Below are 19,461 nucleotides of genomic sequence, written 5' to 3' on the forward strand. Positions count from 1 at the left end.
ACGTGAATTTATTTTCGCCACCACTTGGGTAAAAGTACTGGGAATCATCTATAGGGGTGGGATGTATTTCCATCTCCTTATTTAAAAAAATAATAATAAATTTTATATATTTTAAAATATGTAAATTAATTTTTATTAATTTTATTTATTAAATAATTAATTATTAATTTAATTTTAGATTATAATTAAAATAATATTTTATTTTTTTAAAATGTACTAAAAAAATTGACATGATTAAAATTTATTTGTTAATCAATGATGTGGACCAATCAACAACTAATTATTTTTGCCAAATCTTTTATTTATTTCTTATAAAACTATAGGTTAATGGCATGTTGACACAGAGATTGAATGGTTGTTTTTGTGTAAGAATTTCGTTTTTTAATGTTTGAAGTGTTTTGGACAAATCAAAGACATTGGCCTTTGATTTCAAGTTTATTGCTGAATGGGAAAGAAAGCCAAATATATACAAATAAGTATGGATGCTTTCTGATTTGCAGTTGTTAGTGTCAAAAAGTTATTACCAACTAAGCTGTAAAACAAAATATATGGGATTGAGGGGATTTTTTTTTTTTAATTTAGAAAATGTTTTTATGTTTTACGAAAATTATTAATTAAAATAAATGAAATGATTTATGTTGTTTTCAACAAAAATGAGGCCCCAATCTAAAAGACCCACTAAATATTTTCAAATTTGATTTAAGTTTAAAGACTTAAAACTGCGTATTTGGATTTCCAAGAGAATTTCGTGAAGTAAAAAAACCTAAAGAAGAGAAGGTTTCAACTTTTTTCTGTGGTAGATTATAAAGACTAGCTATAGGAGAAGGTGAAAGAATATGAAATGATTAAAAAACCCTAATAGCAGTTCCACAATGAAAAAGATGAAGCAATACTATGGTTTTTTTTTTTGTTAATATTTCCAGATTTGTAATTTTTCAAGATTTCATGATTTTAAAATGCAAGTTTTATTTTTAATTTTTTTGCCCAGATTTGTAAAAGGATAAATTTTAGTTTTTTAAAATTATTGTTAAGAATTTTTTAAAAATTAAAATTATATTTTAACTAGAGGTCAAACTAATGATTAACCATTTAAATTAACGTGCTATGTTATCGCTTAATGATAAAATTTATTAAAAGATTAATTTGTAGATTTCAAAATATATAAGAGTTAATTTATTAATTTTTAGTAGATGAGTTCAATTACAATCTCACCTTATTATAATTTTTAAAAAGAATTTATAGTATTATCTATTTTAAGGAGATGAAAAAAACCCTCTGAATAAGGTAAATGATCATAAAATTGTTGTAATTATAGGTTAAGTTAGAGTGTAGTGGGTGCCAGGATTTATGGAGTCCTAAAGGAATCCTGTCATGTGGGAGTTGAGGTGGAGCAGCCTGGACGGATCTCATAAACCAACCATGTTACAATGTTGTATTATACCCCCCATCAAAGTTCCATTCTTAAGATTTTATGATGAATTTATTTTAATTAATCCACTATTTAATTTTATTTTTAAAATAGAATATATTTTACAATAATTGCATGCTAAAGAAGTTGTAACATTTGTAACATTCCATTCAAACTCGTTTCTCTAAAATTAATTAAACAAAGAAGCTTAAAACAACAAAGGTCTGCTCTCTTTATATGTTATTAACCAACAATATTTAAAACTTTTTTTATTTCTATATGATTAGTGGATGAAAAATGTCTCTGCAAATTTTAAAATATTTTGTTCAAAAAATAGATGTGGAATTCGATTTTTTTTTTAAAAATGATTCTTTTGCTGTTAAGAATTTTTTTAAAAAATTTAGTAGATTAAAAGAGTTCTAATCCCATATATTTTTGTTTAGTAAATAAGTATTTGTAATTAATAAAACAATGACATGTGTAAAAATAAAAGTAAAATTAAAAGATCAAAATAATTTACCTAAATTAAAATTAAGAGATTTAATTGGGGTATGAGAACAAGTATTCATTAAATACATCTGAAACAACTAATAAAAGAATGATAATTAAGAAAGAAAATAATTCTCAAAAGGAACTAAAAGGAAAACTAAAACTCTTCAAGGAAACCCTTTCAAGCTAGGAAAGAGACCAAACGGTCAAACCCATCTTGAAAATTAAAATCCATCAATGGAAAGCGAGTCAGAAAGGGAGATTGAAATTATCTTTTGATAAATAAATGAAATCCTCAATCCAAAGAATAGAACCCAGATACCCAGAACTGGTCCTTTGTGCTTTTCAAACCCTCTGCCGCCATTGCTGTTAGAAAATTTAGACATCACATATATAATAAGGATAATTATATGTTATTATTTACTATCATGATAGGTTAGCTCAAATTAAAAGTGATCTAATTTGGTTAGAATTTTATTGGGCTTTTAATTATTAAATAAAGTATAGGTCAAATATGTGTAGATACTCTTCTAATCAAATTCTAATTATCAAATTCTAATTAATGATGGGCTAATTAGAATTTGATTAGAACTAATATGTTAAGGTTATAAATATTAGGGTTATGGTCCCCAAATTATACACAAGATATCTTTTCTAATATTCCATCATTAGGAAAGAGAGAGCAGATATTCTCTAAATTTCTTGTGTGCTAATTTGGAAGATCAAATCCCCAAATCCCAGAAAGTTTCAAGGAATCCATGGATTCAGGTACGCTTTCGCATCTAGTTTTGTTCTTGATTTATTCTTAATGATTTGACATAACAGATCCTGGTTTATTAAGTTATATTGTAGATTTACTTTATAAATTCTAACAAGTGGTATCAAAGCCTTGTCATATCGAATCATTGAGAATTGATTTAGGTTCCTCATTTGAATAATTGATTCATGAAATTTTATAGATTTTATATTTTAATTATATATTATGTTGAATCTTTGAGATTCTGATAAATTTTGGGTTTTGATTCTTTAAATAAAGTTTTATGATTTTATAAATATAATCTAGTTTAATATTTGCATATGCTATTCAAAGATTAATGTTCATTTATTTATTTGATAAAAATTGATTTGTGAGATTTGTTTATCTTCTTTTCACACAATTATTTTATAATTTTTGGTTAAAGTCATTATTAATTTAAAATTACAGACTTACAACTTTTTACAATTGAAGAATTTCAATTGAGTTATATAATTGGTTTTGAAAGTTAATTCACTTGATAATCGAATAAATGAATGTTGGTAATATATATTTTTTTCGCACTATTTATTTTAAATTTTCTGTTTGTAGTTGAACATATATGGAATCATCATCCTTTATATTTATTTATGATGAATTATATTCACCATTGAATTCAATTCATATATACGAATGATTACTTTTGGTTTCTTTTATAATTATTTTATGTAAGTTTTAGTCTTTATGGAATCACTAAAATTAAAATATTTGGGATTATTTTAAATATGGTGGCTATGAATTTTCATATGTAGTTGCCTATATAAAGACTTTTATATAATTTGGGATTTTTCTTATAATTTGTGGTTATGGATTTTTTTAAGTTTTTTGCATATAAAGAAGTTTTATGATATAAATTTGAGTTTACATAAAATATGCAAGGCAAGCCAAGATTATTTTTATATTTGTGTGTGTATATATATTATATGCATATCAATGATTTTGAGGATTAATGCATTATTATAGTTTGTGTGAACAGACGTTTAACCATTATTCAATAAGATATCTTTTATAATTTAATTGGTGAAATTAAGTTTTGATGGATATCATTGAAGTTAATTATTTTATTTTTATTTTGTTATGGTTATATATTCAATTTTATGGGTGCTTTGGTGCAAATTCATGTCAACTATATACATATTTAAATATTTTGGTTTTAAATTTGGTTATATAATCTTAAGATCTAGCATCTTATGATTCCAAATATTTGGTTAAATTATGATGATATGGTTTATTGTATGAATTGTGGGATATGCCAACTATTATGATTTTGTTTTTTTTTTTGAGATTTATTGGCTTGAAAATATTTTTAAATATTTATGTGAATATCTGTTTAATTATAAATACAACTTTGGATTTACATGGTAAATTCAGGGTAAGTTTTTCTATTTGATTATGAATACATGTATATGCGTGAATTGTTTTGGTGTTTTCATCCATGCCAAAATTATGAATACATGTGTTTGTTAATTATTTGGCTTTGAACCACTACATTATTTCTGTTTGATTTTGATATATGATTTTGGAACAAAAAAAAAAGAGAGGAAGTAGTCAAAAAAATTAAGGTTTTCGGTTTTTTTATTGCATTATTAAGACAAACTTATTTTGGGTTATTTTAGAGTCTATAAAGCAATAAAAAAAAATAGTTTTGACATTTGACTATTGGGAAAATTTAAATTTGAATATTGGTATGTTTATATATATTTTAAAATAACTTAATTGAAGCAAAAAGTCACCAAAGTGATGATTTTTTTTTGTATAAATTATTTTGTTTTAAAATATAAAAGTTTGTGTGCATGTACTTAAGTTATGTTAATTGGCCCAAGTGAAGGTTAATAATATTACATGTGCAACTATGGTGATAAACATGTGACGGTTATTCGGTTTTACATGTGAGTAATAAATTGGCCCAAAGGAAGATTTATTATTCGACATGCTCTTATTGTCAATGTTTGATTACTACACCAAGATATCACTTGCAAATTAATATTTTGTCCAAAGATGAAATATTAATGGAGTGTCCGATATCTTAAGATGAGGTTTATCTTTATTCAAATTATTTTGGTTTAAATTTGAAGTCTTATGTGAAGTTGTTTATGGTTTATGATTTATTCAACTATTATTATATTTGCCAACATCATTGTATGTTGTTTTGGGATAAATATATATATATATATATAAATATTTATTATTATCTTTTAATTTGATTGAAAGATGAAATTAAGGTAAATATTTTGAAACAAATAAATTCAGATTTTGGCTTTTAATTAAGGATGTCTAATATTTTAAATAAATTAGTTGAAACAAAATACCGCCAAAGTGACCTCTTTTGTGTAGATTAGTTTATTTGAAATATTAAGATGATTATATGTTTTTGTGATTCATGCGTTTATTAATTTACCCAAAGGTAAGTTAATATTTGGCAGAATTACAACGACATCTGTGGTGATAAATGTGTGACAATTATAAGGTATTTTATGTGAGCAATAAGTTAGTCCAAAGATTAATTCATTGTTTGACATAGTTTATTGTCAATGTTTGATTGCTACAACAAGAGTACCGCTTACTGTTAATATTACTGTCCAAAGACTTGATATTAATGTTGTGTTTGATATCTTGAGATGGGATTAGCCATTATCTGAATTTATTGTTTACTATGAATATTGATGTGAGCTTATTTTTATTTATTTTTTGTTCTATATTCAGCTAATTCATATTCTATTACCACAATATTTGCTAATATAAATTCTATACCCATACTTAATGGGGCTAATTTCAATGAATGGAAAAGGCACTTACTTATAGTGCTTGGCTATATGAACATAGACCTTGCACTAAAGGAAAAACTACTCGCACCTCTCACTGCGGAAAGCACCCCCTATGTTAAAAGGGATTTTGAGAGATGGAATCGTTCAAATTGCACGAGTCTAATGATCATGAAGCACAACATTTTAGAAGCCTTTAAGGCCATAGAATCTGAAAAGATTACTCAGGCCAAGGTTTCCTTGATGAAATTGAGAAACGTTTTGCTAAAAACGATAAGGTTGAAATGACATCACTTATGACTTTTTTGATGTTTGTAAAGTTAAGGGTTAAAGGAAATTCTGAGCAATCTAAGGGCTATGAATTTTATGATCCCACAATTAGGAATATTTTTGAGACAAGAATTGCAACATTCTTTGAGGATGTTGAGTTTGGGGGGAGAAATAAGGTTAGAAACATTGCTTTTGAGGAGGAATTGGATTCTAACTCAGTTCCTACTATCACTTTTGATGATGTTTAGACTCTCATACCTATCATTGATTAAGAAGTGAATCTAGAACCTCAATAAGACAATGTTAAACAACTCTCTATTCAAGATGAGGTAATTGTTCCAGAAGAACAAACTCAACAACCTCAAGAATGAATGTCATTAAAAAGTCCACTAGAGAAAGGGTTATAATAGCTTTAGTGGAATATTTTGACCTTAAGCTACATCAGATGAATATTAAGTTAATGGTTTCTCAATGGTAACATTGATCATACATTTATATGGTGCAATTAGAAAACTTTGTGTCTGATGATACAAAAGTAATGATTTGCAAATTAAAGAATTTCATCTATGGGCTTAAGTAGACTTCTCATCAATAATATTACAAAATTTACCAAATGATTATCTGATTTGGTTAAAACGCGTATCTTCAACCCAGAACCAATCCTTTGTGTTTTTCAAACCCTCTGCTACCATTGCATGTGCAATAATGTTTCCTCCTCTAGGGATGAAGTTAAAATGACATGTTGAGAAGCTTCGAGATAATGCTTTCACATTTTAGGTAACCGACCAAATTTAAGAATAGTCATCCTCTTTTGACTGTAATTTTAGTATAACAGCCCTTGAATTGATTTCCAAAAAAACATGCAAAAAGCCTATTTCTTGAGCAAATTGGAGACCACGAAAAATCGTTACTATTTCAGCCATAAACATCAAGCTAAATAGGTTAAGAATTCTAAAAGAATAACCTATTATTTGACTCATTTCAACTCGGATAATGATATCTGATACTACTTTTTGGTTTGGAATCGAGTAACCTATACCAACATTCACCTTAACCCAAGATAGAGATGGAAGGGCCCATCAAACCATTGCTGAGGGGTTTGGGTGCTTTAAAATTGAGGCCAGATCCTGATACTCTTGCCCGTATCCACGAATGAAGGTAACAACCTCATCAACACTTTGCAATTCCTTTTCCTAAATGAGTTTATTTTGCGTAAATCAAAAGGCCCAAATTGTAATAGTTATGTCTTCTTTTCTTTTCCTGTTTGCATGTTCAAAAAGCCACTATAACCACTCGAAAAAATTTGCATCCGCAACATCATCAAGCAATTGAACCTTTAATTTTAACCAAACCTTTTTCGCAAAATAATAGTTACAACTAACATGCAAATAGATTCGCTATAATTTTGACAACGAGGGCATCGATTCTCAAATAAAATTCGTCCAAAATGTAAATTATGTAGTGTATGAATAAAATTGCAAGCAAATTTCCATAGTAAAATACGAACTTTTGGTGAGAAATTTAAATTCCAAATCTGTTTGTAAGTGTTGAACTCAATTATATCCAAATTTAATGGCTCAACCAAAGCTTTATAGCCAGTTCTCACATAATAAACTCCAAAATGCTATCCAGACCAAATTAACTTATCAATTTGAGGGGTCAAAGGTAAAGGAATACTCACAATCATTTTCGCCTTCTCCTTTGAGAAAGTCGTGAAAACTAAGTCATGATCCCAGTAGTTCAATTCAAGGATAATGAAGTCACTTGCATGTTCCAATTATGCCCATTGCCCCTATAACCACTGTCTCATCCACTGATAAACTGAGTTGTAAAGTTAAGTTCTCAAGTGTAATTGTACACTCAATGTATGAAAGATGAAACGTGTGTATCTTGAATCTTCATCTTTTCAAAACAAAGTATTGATAACTGCAGGATCCAATTTAGTCCCTCCGATCACACAAGACACGTGCAAGAATCCCGCCTCTTATAAGTGTTGTTCAATAACATGCGGTTCCCTCTTAGTTAAATTGTGTATGTACGTCTATAAAATCCAATCTTTGGCTTGATTATATAAAAGTAAAAAATTATAAAATTAATAATGTTAAGAACTTAATAATGAACTTAATTAAGATTAAAAATTTTAATAATATTTTCTTACCATTTGTAATTGGATGCCGAAAATGTGTTTGTCATCCAAACGAATAAATGGAATTGGCATTAGAAAAATTAATTAAAAACAAAGAAATTACAAAATAAAAAAATTAAAATAACAATATTTTGAGAGAAATTGAATGAAAAATTGAAAACTAAAAAGTTGAGAGAATTGAGAGAATAAATGAATTGAGAGAACAAGGAGAATGGGATTGGAATACAAAAGGAAGAAAATGGTTTGGGTTTATATAGAAAAAAAAAAGTAGATGCACTTAATCATTGGAAAAAATTTTGCCATTGGACTTTTTTACCATTGGGAAAAAGTTTTTAATTGAGATGGTAGCAGGGATGCTGAAAGCACACCCTGTAGAACGCACTTTCTACCACTTTAGCTGAAAAGTCATTTTGCTAGACATGTTTTCTGATTCTCTCTCTAAAATTGGTTTATTTCCCCAAATATAAAAAAATCGACTTAAAACTCTAATTATTTTCTAAAAATGGCATATATTGCTAATTTACCTTGAATAATTAGGTACCATTTGAGACAAAAAAAATTAGGTAACAACTTAAGAAAATGAGTATCGTTTAAGTGCTAATTTGTGGGCAAAACCTTCTTTTTAATAAACTTGATGGTTAGACTAATGGAGGTACCAATTTCGTGAAAAAAAATAGATTAGGTACTAATGTGGGAAAAATGACAATTTAGATATCAATTTTTGGGTTAAGCCTATTTTTTAAGTTGTTTATATCTTCTAAATAGTCATCAATAATTTTAATTAATATATTGTTATTTAAATAATAATGGTTTTATAAAACACATGAACAACTCGTGTATTGTATTAAACACAAAACTAATAATCTAACAAAACTTAAAAAAAAACCCATAGTAATGTCAATACAATTGTCGAAACCCCTTTTTTTATAGTTCAACTTTTATTTTAAAATGAAAATTGAGTCACCAATCCTTTTTATTAGGTGTGATTGGATCACTTTGAAACTTAATCATTTCAATAAAAGGTCAGATTTACTACAATGATAATTTTCGGCCTACAAAATCCAAGAAATGAGTTCGGGAGTCGATTACGTATGAAGAAAGATTAGCACCCTTATAACGCCCAAAATTGGTATCTAGTTAATTACTTGATGTCTTAGCATCGGAAATTGAGAATTGGAAGAGAATTTAAAACACGATCCCTTTTTACATGATGTGATTTGATGGCATTGAAAGTGTCATATCTATATTGAACTTTATGGAGGAAGTTTTCTTATTTCAAGTCGATCGAGAAGTCATGTCTCGTAAGTTGAGGGCACAATATTTCAAATCATCGAAAAGAAGAATACTCATTGCTTAAATTTAAACCCTATTTTTTTACGTTAGATAAGAACGTTTGATTATTTTGGTTCAAAGAATAAATCATACCCCGTAAGTTAGGGGAACAACTTCCTGAATCCATAAATAAAGAACATCGCCTCGATTTTAATTATTTACGTGTTTTGCGAAAACCAATATTACACTAAAGTGATGTGTGAGTCTATTTGAACATAATATATCAAATGGATGTATGTAGCAACATTTACAATATGATGAAAATGCAAAATTATGATAAAATAATAACATAAATAGTAGGATAAGATAACCAAATTATGATAATAAAAAATAAGCATAAGAAAATTTTATCGAATTAATAATACTATTGACTAAGAATAATGGTGATGACATAATACAAAAGGCATGTTAATGACGTGATTATGTTCATATATTATTAACTTTTGAGCAAATTTTAGCAAAAATAATATTAATTAGCAACAATAAGCAATTAATAGTATTAATGGTATCAACATTTCAAAATAAAAGACAAAGGAAATAATCGGAAATTTGAGGGTAAAATATAAATTTCATAATTTAAAGGGCAAAAAATAAAAAAAATTAAACATGCTGGAATTTAAATAATAGAAAGCAGAGGGACTAAATCCAAAAATAAAGGACAAAATTGAAACCCTAAAAAATTTTGAAGTTTGAATTGCAAGAAAGCAAAAAAAATAAATAAAAGATTAAATAAAAACAAAATAGAAAAGTAGATGGGCCTAGGGTGGTACTTTCTCCAGCCCTAATGCACGTGTCACCCTCGGTGGGTCAATAGTAGGTCAGGGGACTAAAATGTAAGAAAATAAATAAAAAAGTAAAAATAAAATAAATAAAAAATGATTATAGGATGAAATTAAAAAAATAAGGGAAAAAGTGGAAGGGTCTAGGAAGCAATTTCCCCAACCCTTAAAAAAACACGCGAATCTTAGGGTTATTTGGGTCAGATCTTCGAGTCGTGCCAAAACGACGTTGTTTTGGACGTATGAAGCCAAGCCCAAGGTAACGTCGTTTTAAGGGCCTATATACATCAAAAAATCATAAAAAAAATATTTGGTTTCAATTTAAAAAAAATTAATTCTTTTTTTTTCTCTGAAACCCTCTTCTTCATCCGGCCCTGAAGATAGTGGTGGGTTTTCGCCGTGGCACCGGTAATTGGCGATGGAGACCACTGCCTTTGGTGGCCGGAGATAAAAAAAAGTCCCCTTTTAACACCTTTTTTTATATAGAACCCAAATCTGGGGTCAAAACCCCCTAAAAAACAATTTTCTCTAAAAAACGATTAAACCTTTCGATTTCTTTCTCGTCCGATGAGGTCCTCGACGAACCCTAAGGGGTTCGAAGACCTTTCGAATCGGGGGAGGTCACCTACGTCGGCGGTGAGATGAAACGTCGCAGGTAAAAATTTAAACTTTTTATTTTATTTTATTTTATTTGAAAAGTAAAAAGGCAAAATAAATATACTGCTTTTGTTTTTCTTTAAAAAACTTTGTTGTTTTCTTCTTCTTCTTTTTTGTATTTGATTTCTTCTGTAAAAATTACAAAGAGTTTTTGTTTGGCTTTTATAGCCAAATCAATTACAAAATATTTTTTCTTTCTTTTTTTTTTTCCTTTCACTGCTTCTCTATTTTGTCCTCTATCCTCTGATCTCTGCTTTTGTTTTTTTTTCTTTTTTTGCAGGTATTCGTGGCAAGGTCAAAGGCGCTGGGGAGCCACGCCTTGCCATTTCGGTGAAAGAAGGGCAGACTTCAGGCAGCACGTTTGCTGACGTGGAAAAGGTAGAGAAACGACGACAGCGACTAGAGGCTTAGGGTTCTCTATTTTAGGTTTAGAGGATTTGGTTTGGGCTGAGGTAATTGGGTATTTAGGTTTTGTATTTGGGTTTGTAAATGGGCTGGACTTTTAATAAATGGACTTGTTTTTATTTTTCTTTATTTTTTTTTATTTTTGGTCTTTTGGTTTGTTTGTTTTTGTTGGGTTGGACGAAATTGGGCCTCTACAGTTGCCCTTCTTTGCTCATTGTCATGTAACGGGAATTAAATAAAGACCTTAAAAGTGGACCAATTCTGTCTGGTCCCGTTAAATCTTCACTTCTCTGGTGCTTCTCTTTGTCAAGTAATCCACTTTTTCAATTCCTTAGTTACTCTACTTTTTCAATCCCATGATGCACGCTTCGTATTCCGCCATGTTATTTGTGTAATCAAAATCAAGTTTATTGGTGAAAGGATAATGATATCCGTCTTTGGATACCAAGACTACCCCAATTTCGTTACCCATAGCGTTTGAGGTGACATCAGAATTCAACTTCCAGGGATATTCTCCTAAAGCACCTTTTTCAATGGTCACAACATACATTAGATCTTTATTTTTGAAATTTGAAATTTAAAGGCTTGTAATTCTTTGGAGTTCTGCTAGCTAGGAAATCTGCTATTGCACTTTCTTTTACTGCCTTTTGGTTTACATAGAGTATATCAAATTCAGAGAGAAAAATTTATCATCGAGCCATTCTTTCATTCAATGCGGTTGATTCCATCATGTACTTTAAAGGGTCTATTTTCGAGATGAGCCAAGTCGTATGGTACAACATGTATTGTCTTAGCCTCCGGGTTGTTCAAATTAAAGCACAATACAACTTCTTAATTGGCAAATATATTCTCTCACATTCAGTGAACTTCTTGCTGAGGTAATATATCACTCTTTCTTTCCTTCTTGACTCATCATGTTGGCAAGTACGTATCCCGTAGAATTTCTAAATACTGCCAAGTACAATATCAGTGGTTTATCTGGGCTAGGTGGCATCAGTATTAGGGTACTGGACAAGTAGCGTTTGACCTTGTTGGAAGTCTTCTGGCATTCATCATCCCATACATTTGGATCATGTTTCTTAAGGAGACGGAATATGAGGTCACATTTCTCAGTTAGTTACGAAATGAACCGGGTAATGTAATTTAATCTCCCTAAGAAACCTCGAACTTCTTTTTGTGTACGTGACAGCGGTAACTCATGTATAGCATTAAATTTATCTAGGTCAATCTCAATCCCTGTTTTGCTAACTACAAATCCCTGCAATTTACCCGACGTGGCCCCGAAAGTTCATTTTCCTAGATTCAAATTTAGCTAGAGTTTTCTCAACCTAAAAAATAATTTTCTCAAGATTTTCACGTGCTCGCTCTCTGTTCGGGATTTAGTGATCATATCATCTACATAAACCTTAATTTATTTGTGTATCATATCATGAAACAAAGTTATCGTGCCTCTTTAATACATTGCTCTCGCATTTTTCAGTTGGAATGACATCATTTTATAACAAAATGTTCCTCATATTGTTACGAAAGTGGTCTTCTCCATATCTTCAAAATGTATCTTTATTTGATTGTATCCAGAGAAACCATCCATGAAGGAGAACAGTGAATGACCTGTCGTGTTGCCCACTAGGGTATCGATGTGAGACAATGGGAAATAATCCTTCGCGCTAGCTTTGTTTAAATCCCTGTAATCTACACATATTCATACTTTTCCATCTTTTTTAGGGACAGGGACTATATTGGCTACCCACTCAGAATATTTGACCATTTGTAGGAAACCTGCGTCAAATTGTTTCTTGACCTCTTCTTTTATTTTCAACAGTACGTCTGACCTCATCCTACTAAGTTTTTGTTGAACTGGCTTGCATTCTTCTTTTATTGGAAGCCTATGTACCACGATATCAGTACTTAGACCAATCATGTCTTGATATGACCATGCAAAGACATTTTGAATTCTTGGAGCAATTCAACTAGGTCTCGCCTTGTCTCTTCAGTGATGTAAGTTCCGGTTTTCACCTCTCTTTTTTTCTTATTTATCCCCTAAGTTCATAATTCCCACTGACTCTTTGTGAGGTAGAATCAGTTTCTCGTATTACTTTACTATCATTAACAAATCAAGAGACAAGTTACAATCTCGATCATCTTCAAAATCTTAAGGTTCTTCTGGACACATCCTGATCAAAAGGAATAAAATAAAACTCAAAGAATAAATAAATTTAAGAATAATTATCTGTGTGGTATGAGAATGAATGAAATGAAAAAAATAGAAGAATAGTTGTCAGTGGGACACAAAGATACATTATTTTCATTGAAATAAAAAATTGTGGACATTTGCATTTTTCACAAAAAGATCCATATATTGTTCTCAGGCTCAGAGCCATAGGTATGTTCTAAATATTACTCTAAAATGGTCCTAAAAACTACAGGGATCTCCTCCACAGTCTAGCTGTTCAGAACACTTCTGAGGATATAGGAACAAATTCTTGATAGGTTCTCTTATTCAGTTCCCTCTTTAGAGGTACAAACATCTTTCCCCTCCAAACCTTCGATATCTTCAAAGAATTCCAACTCTTTGTTGTCTATCAAACTCTATATTAGAGTTTTAGACTTGGCACGCTTTGGTTTTCATGAAATTTAATGCATGTAATGAATGAAAAATATGCATGCAAAAAGACACTGATTCTAGTTCAATTCCATTAGAACAACTTTACTAGAAAATAAGTTTCTTTACATAAAACGAATACTACCACTTTATCAAGAAACACCTTTTTCCATGACAAACTCTCTATTTAGCAACTAAACACGGATCAACATATTTCTTCTAAAATGAAAATGTAATACAATTACAGTCAAAACAAAATGAAACAAGTCAGTATATTTTGTATAAAGCTTGAATACAAAGAAAAGAAACAATTAAAACATTTCTTCTTTGTAATCTATTCAGGTAACGGCTAAAGGTTTGACATGGTTCTTCTTAGGGCAGGCTCTTAGATGCAGTTTGGTTCTAAGGTAAAGGTATCCGAACCTGTAGATTCCTCAATCCTCACCAATTAAGCTTTCATATGGATCTAGTTCAGTTCAGGGGAATACATTTCCCTATGTCTGTTACGGAGGTGAAGACCTCACGAAAACATAGGTACAAATATATCCCGAAAGCAATCCACTATCCTACACGAAAGTGAAGACTTCTTGGAAGAAATAGTTTCTCACTCCCATTTAAGAAGGGCGTAATAGAACAATTATTATGTAATATATGTGAAAACATACAAAGACTAATTCTTAAACCTCAACTTAACAAAAAATAGGATCATATGTCTAGATCAAAATGACCCAAGATTATTAACAAGAATATTCGTAAACATTTTTTTACAACCGAAGCAAGAACATGAATGAATGATGAAATGCAAGAAAGGACTACAAATTAAATTAAACCGAATTCTCAATTTCCAAAAAAAGAATCGAAAAGCAATCAACTCGCAGCTTGACTCTTTTATTATTACTCGATGGAGTCACCAAGGTGTCAAAACCCTTTTTTTTTATAGCTCGACTTTTATTTTAAAATAAAAACGAAGTCTCCACCAATCATTTTTATTAGGTGTGATTGGATCACCTTGAAACTTAATCATTTCAATAAAAGGTCAAATTTACTAAAACGATAATTTTCGGCTAACAAAATCTAGAAAATCAGTTTGAGAGTCGATTACGTACAAGGAAGGATTAACACCCTCATAACGCCAAAAATTGGTACCTAGTTGATTACTTGATGTCTTAGCATTGAAAATTGATAATTCGAAGAGAATTTAAAACGCTATCCCTTTTTAAATGATGTGATTTGATGGCATTGAAAGTGTCATATCTATATTAAACTTTATGGAGGAAGCTTTCTTATTTCGGGTCGATCGAGAAGTCATGTCTCGTAAGTTGGGGGCACTATATTTTAAATCATCGAAAAGAAGAATACTCATTGCTTAAATTTAAACCCTATTTTTTTACATTAGATAAGGACGTTCGATTATTTCAGTTCAAAGAATAAATCATACCCCCTAAGTTAGGTACACAACTTCCTAAATCCACAAATAAAGAACACTGCCTCGGTTTTAATTATTTAAGTGTTGTGCGAAAACCAGCATTACACTAAAGTGATGTGTGAGTCTATTCAAACATATTATATCAAATGGATATATGTAGCAACATTTACAATATGATGACAAATGCAAAATTATGATAAAATAAAAACATAAATAGTAAATAAGATAACCACATTATGATAAAAAATAATAATCATAAGAAAATTTTATCCAATTAATAATACTATTCACTAATAATAATGGTGAAAAGGCATGTTAATGACGTAGTTATGTTCATATATTATTAACTTTTGAGCAAATTTTAGCAAAGAATAATATTAATTAGCAACAATAAGCACTTTATAGTATTAATGGTATCAACATTTTAAAACAAAATACCAAAAGGAAATAATCGGAAATTTGAAGGTAAAATGTAAATAAAATAATTTAAAGGAAAAAATAAATTAAACATGCTAGAATTTAAATAACAAAAAGCAAAGGGATTGAATCCAAAAATAAAGGACTGAATTGAAACCCTAAAAATTTTTAAAGTTCAAATTGCAAGAAAACAAAAAAAATAAAGGATTAAATCAAAACAAAATAGAAAAGTATAGGGACCTAGGTTGCTATTTTCCCAACCCCGATACACGTGTCACCCTCACTAGGTCAACAGTAGGTCAAGGGACCAAAATGTAAGAAAATAAAATAAATAAAAAATGAGTATAGGATGAAATAAAAAAAAAGGAAAAAAGCGGAAGGGTCTAGGAAGCAATTTTTCCAAACTTTTAAAAAAACACTTAGATCTTGGGGCTATTTGAGTCGAATCTTCGGGTTGTGCCAAAACGAGGTTGTTTTGGACATTTGAAGCCAAGCCCAAAACGAGGGCCTATATAAATTAAAAAATCCTAAAAAAATCATTTGGTTTCAATTTTAAAAAAAATTCTCTCTGTTTTTTCTTTGAAACCCTCTTCTTCGTCCGGCCTTAAGAACGGTGGGTCTCCGCCGTGGCCACCGATCATTGGCAACGGAGACCGCCCCTTCCAATGGCCGGAGATCACCAAAAAAGTCTTCTTTTAACACCCTTTTTTTTTGTGTAGAACCCGAATATGGGGTCAATGCCCCCTAAAAAAAACTTAGAAAAAAAATGATGAAACCTTTAGGTTTCTTTGTCGTCTGCTGAGAAGCAACGCCTTACCATTTCGGTGAAATAAGGGCAAACCTCATGCGGTGCACCTGCTAAAATGGCAAAGGCATAGGAGCGGCGATAGCTGGAGGCTTAAAGGAATTAAGGTTTTCTATTTTAGGTTTGGGGAATTTGGGCTTGGGCTTAGGTAATTGGGTATTTAGGTTTTGTATTTGGGTAGTATTTGGGTTTGTAAATGGACTGGACTTTTAATAAATGAACTTGTTTTTATTTTTGTTTATTTGTTTTTTTTTTTTGATCTTTTGGTTTGTTTGGTTTTGTTAGGTCGGACAAAATTGGGCCTCTACAATAGTCTTAGCTTGATAGGCGTGGGCATTGTTGCCAATATAAGAGGACGTGAGTTTAAGTGTGCCGAAGCGTATTATCCTCCTATTTATGGGTTAGGGAGGGGTTATGGGTAGTTCTAAGTATCACGTAAAAAAAAATGATAAGAACCTATAATGAGATTATTAAAAAAAAACATAGTAAAATATTCCATTTAGTTACGTTTGAGAAATAAAAAAACAAAAAATCAACTCGAACCAAATTGTTTGGATAATTTATGGAATCCAAATTTAAAAACTGTTGTTACCCAAAACCAAATTGAATTCTACTTTGTATTTAATATATAATTAATGTTATTTTTATTTATATAGAATAAATATTTTATATTTAAAATAGAGGAAAAATTTTAAAATTTCTTAAAGATTTATTTTTAAAAATATTTTGAAAATTTACAATATAATATTAAAAATTAAAACAAATTTTATTCTATCAAAATAAATCTAAAATTTCAAAACTAGAAATAAATGTGAAAAATCAACAACCAAATCAAACCTAAGCAAATTAGGATAAACGATTCAAACAAATTAAAAATCAAAATCAAACCGAACCGGAGCTAACGTTTGTTGCGCATATCACGCTTTACGTTGGCGCGCGTGTCACCTATGGCGACCCTTTTCTTCAACATGACACTACAAAGTGTAATTATGTTTGACTCGAGAATATTTTCAGGAAACAAGTAAATCTTAAAAATCGAAATCCTCCCTTTTCATTTTCTTCCATGAAGCCCCACTGTCGCTCTAAAAGGTCAGGTTAGTGTTAATTACGAATGAAATTGTATTATCCAGATCAAATGCAATTAATTATAAGAAATAATTTCTCAAGAATCTTGAGTAACTATTGAAAATTCTAGCTTTCTTTCACACTCTGAAGAAAAGAATTTGAACATTTCTCAGATTTTAAACTCAAGAGGAAATAAATAAAGAAGGACCATCTTTTCATTTTACACCTCAGATCCTCATCCATTTTTGTTTATTTTTCTTGAAATGGGGTAGCTTTGTTCTTATTGTAGTTATTAATACCCATCCTGTCTTTGTCAGATCCATTTCTTTAATCCGAATTAATAGTATCTTCTCTCTCCTTGCAGTCTACTGTGGTTTAATCTTGCACGCAAATGCCTAAATTAATTTCTTAAAAATACTTTAATTGCACTGTTTTAGACTTTTGGGTGAAGACTCCCTATCTTTTCAAATTTTGATCAAGTTAGCTTGTTTAGGTCTAAATTCCTGGGTGTCGAAGCCTCCAAATTGTTGATCAATGGCTGAATCCTTGGGTCCACGATTGTACAGCTGCTATAATTGTCGAAATCATGTTTCTCTCCACGACGATATCATTTCCAAGTCTTTTCAGGTACAGCACTACAAGGTTCTGAATGTGTCTTTTCGAAATTTTAGTAGACTGGTAGTTTCCCTTTTATATTGGGCATAGATTTCTGCATAACTGAGAGACTATGTTATTTGGATTTGGTTGAATTGAGTGTGGGATATGAATATTGAATCCTAAAAACTCAGGAGAAATTATGTCATCCGGATATAGTAACTATAGTTCTCAGCATAGATGAAAACCATGATCATCGGATTGAAGCACTTCATAAAGTAGTTAGAAATAGGCTGGAATAGTGTTGGTATATTTAAATTTTAATCTTGTATTTTTATTTCAAAGAATTTAATTTTTTTTTTACTTTTTCCAAGTCTTAAAATTTAAATTCAGTTTTTAATGTTGTTAAAAATTTTTATTAAATTTTTGATATAATATTTTAAAATAAAAGAAATACTCAGTAACCATGTAATTAAAAAAATGATATTGTAATAAGTGTAAATAACATGAAGAATTTTAACATTGTCAATAATTAGACATGTATTTTTAAATCAGAAAATAAAGGAACTAAATTGCTTGAAATAAAAGTGAGAAATTAAATTCTAAATATGTGAAGTCAGGTTTTTTAAGAGTTTTCTTCATTATGCTTTGATTCAACCATAATATTGGAAAATTTGGTGTTGGAGCTTAGGGGAGTAAAGTACATTGGTTTTGTTGTTAGGGAAGAAGTGGGCGAGCATTTTTGTTTTCGCATGCAATGAATATAAGAGTAGGAGCAAAAGCAGACAGGCATCTCATAACGGGTCTCCACACAGTTGCGGATATTTACTGTGGTGATTGCGGTGAGTTGTTAGGTTGGAAATACGAGCGAGCTTACGAGGCATCGCAGAAGTACAAGGAAGGTAAATTTATACTTGAGAAGGCAAAGATTGCTAAGGAGAATTGGTAGTAGCATTCATTTCTCTACTAATTGGAAATGTTGTCATTGTTTCCCACCACCATGCCTAATGTCTTGCCATTTCCCCATGTTAATAGATCTGTGGTATTATTCTCAACTACTCTCTTATTTTGCACTAGCATTCTGCATTATGATTATTGTTTATGCTTTTTTTCAAAATTTCAATGCATGATGTAATAATTTTCTTTAAATGTTGGAGAGGGGAAGAGATGAAAATGTTTAAATTTATGCCATCTAGATGTTGGACAAGAACTCTGATTATTACTCTGGATCAAATCTTGACGATATTGTGAAGTAATATATATTTAAATAATATTTAAATTCGTTAATTTTATGATATTTTAATAAGAATATAAAAAAATTATTGTAATTCATTATTAATATTTTGATATATTAAATATAAATTTTAAATATTTTTAACAAACTAATATTAGTTGTAGTGTTTAATTTGAATATATAATTTATATTTTAAATATTAAAATATAACTATTACAAATTTAAATATATAATATTGAAATAAATTTCAATAAAGAAATAATTGTATACTAAATAT

General features: G+C 29.8%; 1 protein-coding gene across 2 annotated transcripts; it reads left to right on the plus strand.

Annotated features, from left to right (window-relative positions):
- The first annotated feature begins 17,261 nt into the window (after positions 1-17,261).
- On the plus strand, positions 17,262-19,160 carry LOC108482335 (protein yippee-like At4g27745). Of its 2 annotated transcripts, none has more exons than XM_017785456.2 (3): positions 17,262-17,385; positions 17,850-17,983; positions 18,672-19,160. In XM_017785456.2, the coding sequence occupies exons 2-3, from the start codon at positions 17,891-17,893 to the stop codon at positions 18,897-18,899; spliced, it is 321 nt and encodes a 106-aa protein (XP_017640945.1). In that variant the 5' UTR covers positions 17,262-17,385; positions 17,850-17,890; the 3' UTR covers positions 18,900-19,160. The 2 variants fall into 2 exon arrangements, with proteins under 2 accessions (XP_017640945.1, XP_017640946.1); XM_017785457.2 differs by having other exon boundaries at positions 17,264-17,380.
- Positions 19,161-19,461: the final 301 nt, after the last annotated feature.

Source organism: Gossypium arboreum, chromosome 1 (genome assembly GCF_025698485.1).
Source record: "Gossypium arboreum isolate Shixiya-1 chromosome 1, ASM2569848v2, whole genome shotgun sequence".
In the NCBI taxonomy this organism is placed as follows: Eukaryota; Viridiplantae; Streptophyta; class Magnoliopsida; order Malvales; family Malvaceae; genus Gossypium; species Gossypium arboreum.

What these genes read in the sequence shown, in the direction of transcription:
- LOC108482335 (XM_017785456.2), top strand. Translation starts at nt 17,891, where the DNA reads ATGGCTGAATCCTTGGGTCCACGATTGTACAGCTGCTATAATTGTCGA. An exon ending in TCATTTCCAAGTCTTTTCAG is followed by an intron (nt 17,984 to 18,671) that starts GTACAGCACTAC and finishes TTTTGTTGTTAG; the next exon opens with GGAAGAAGTGGGCGAGCATT.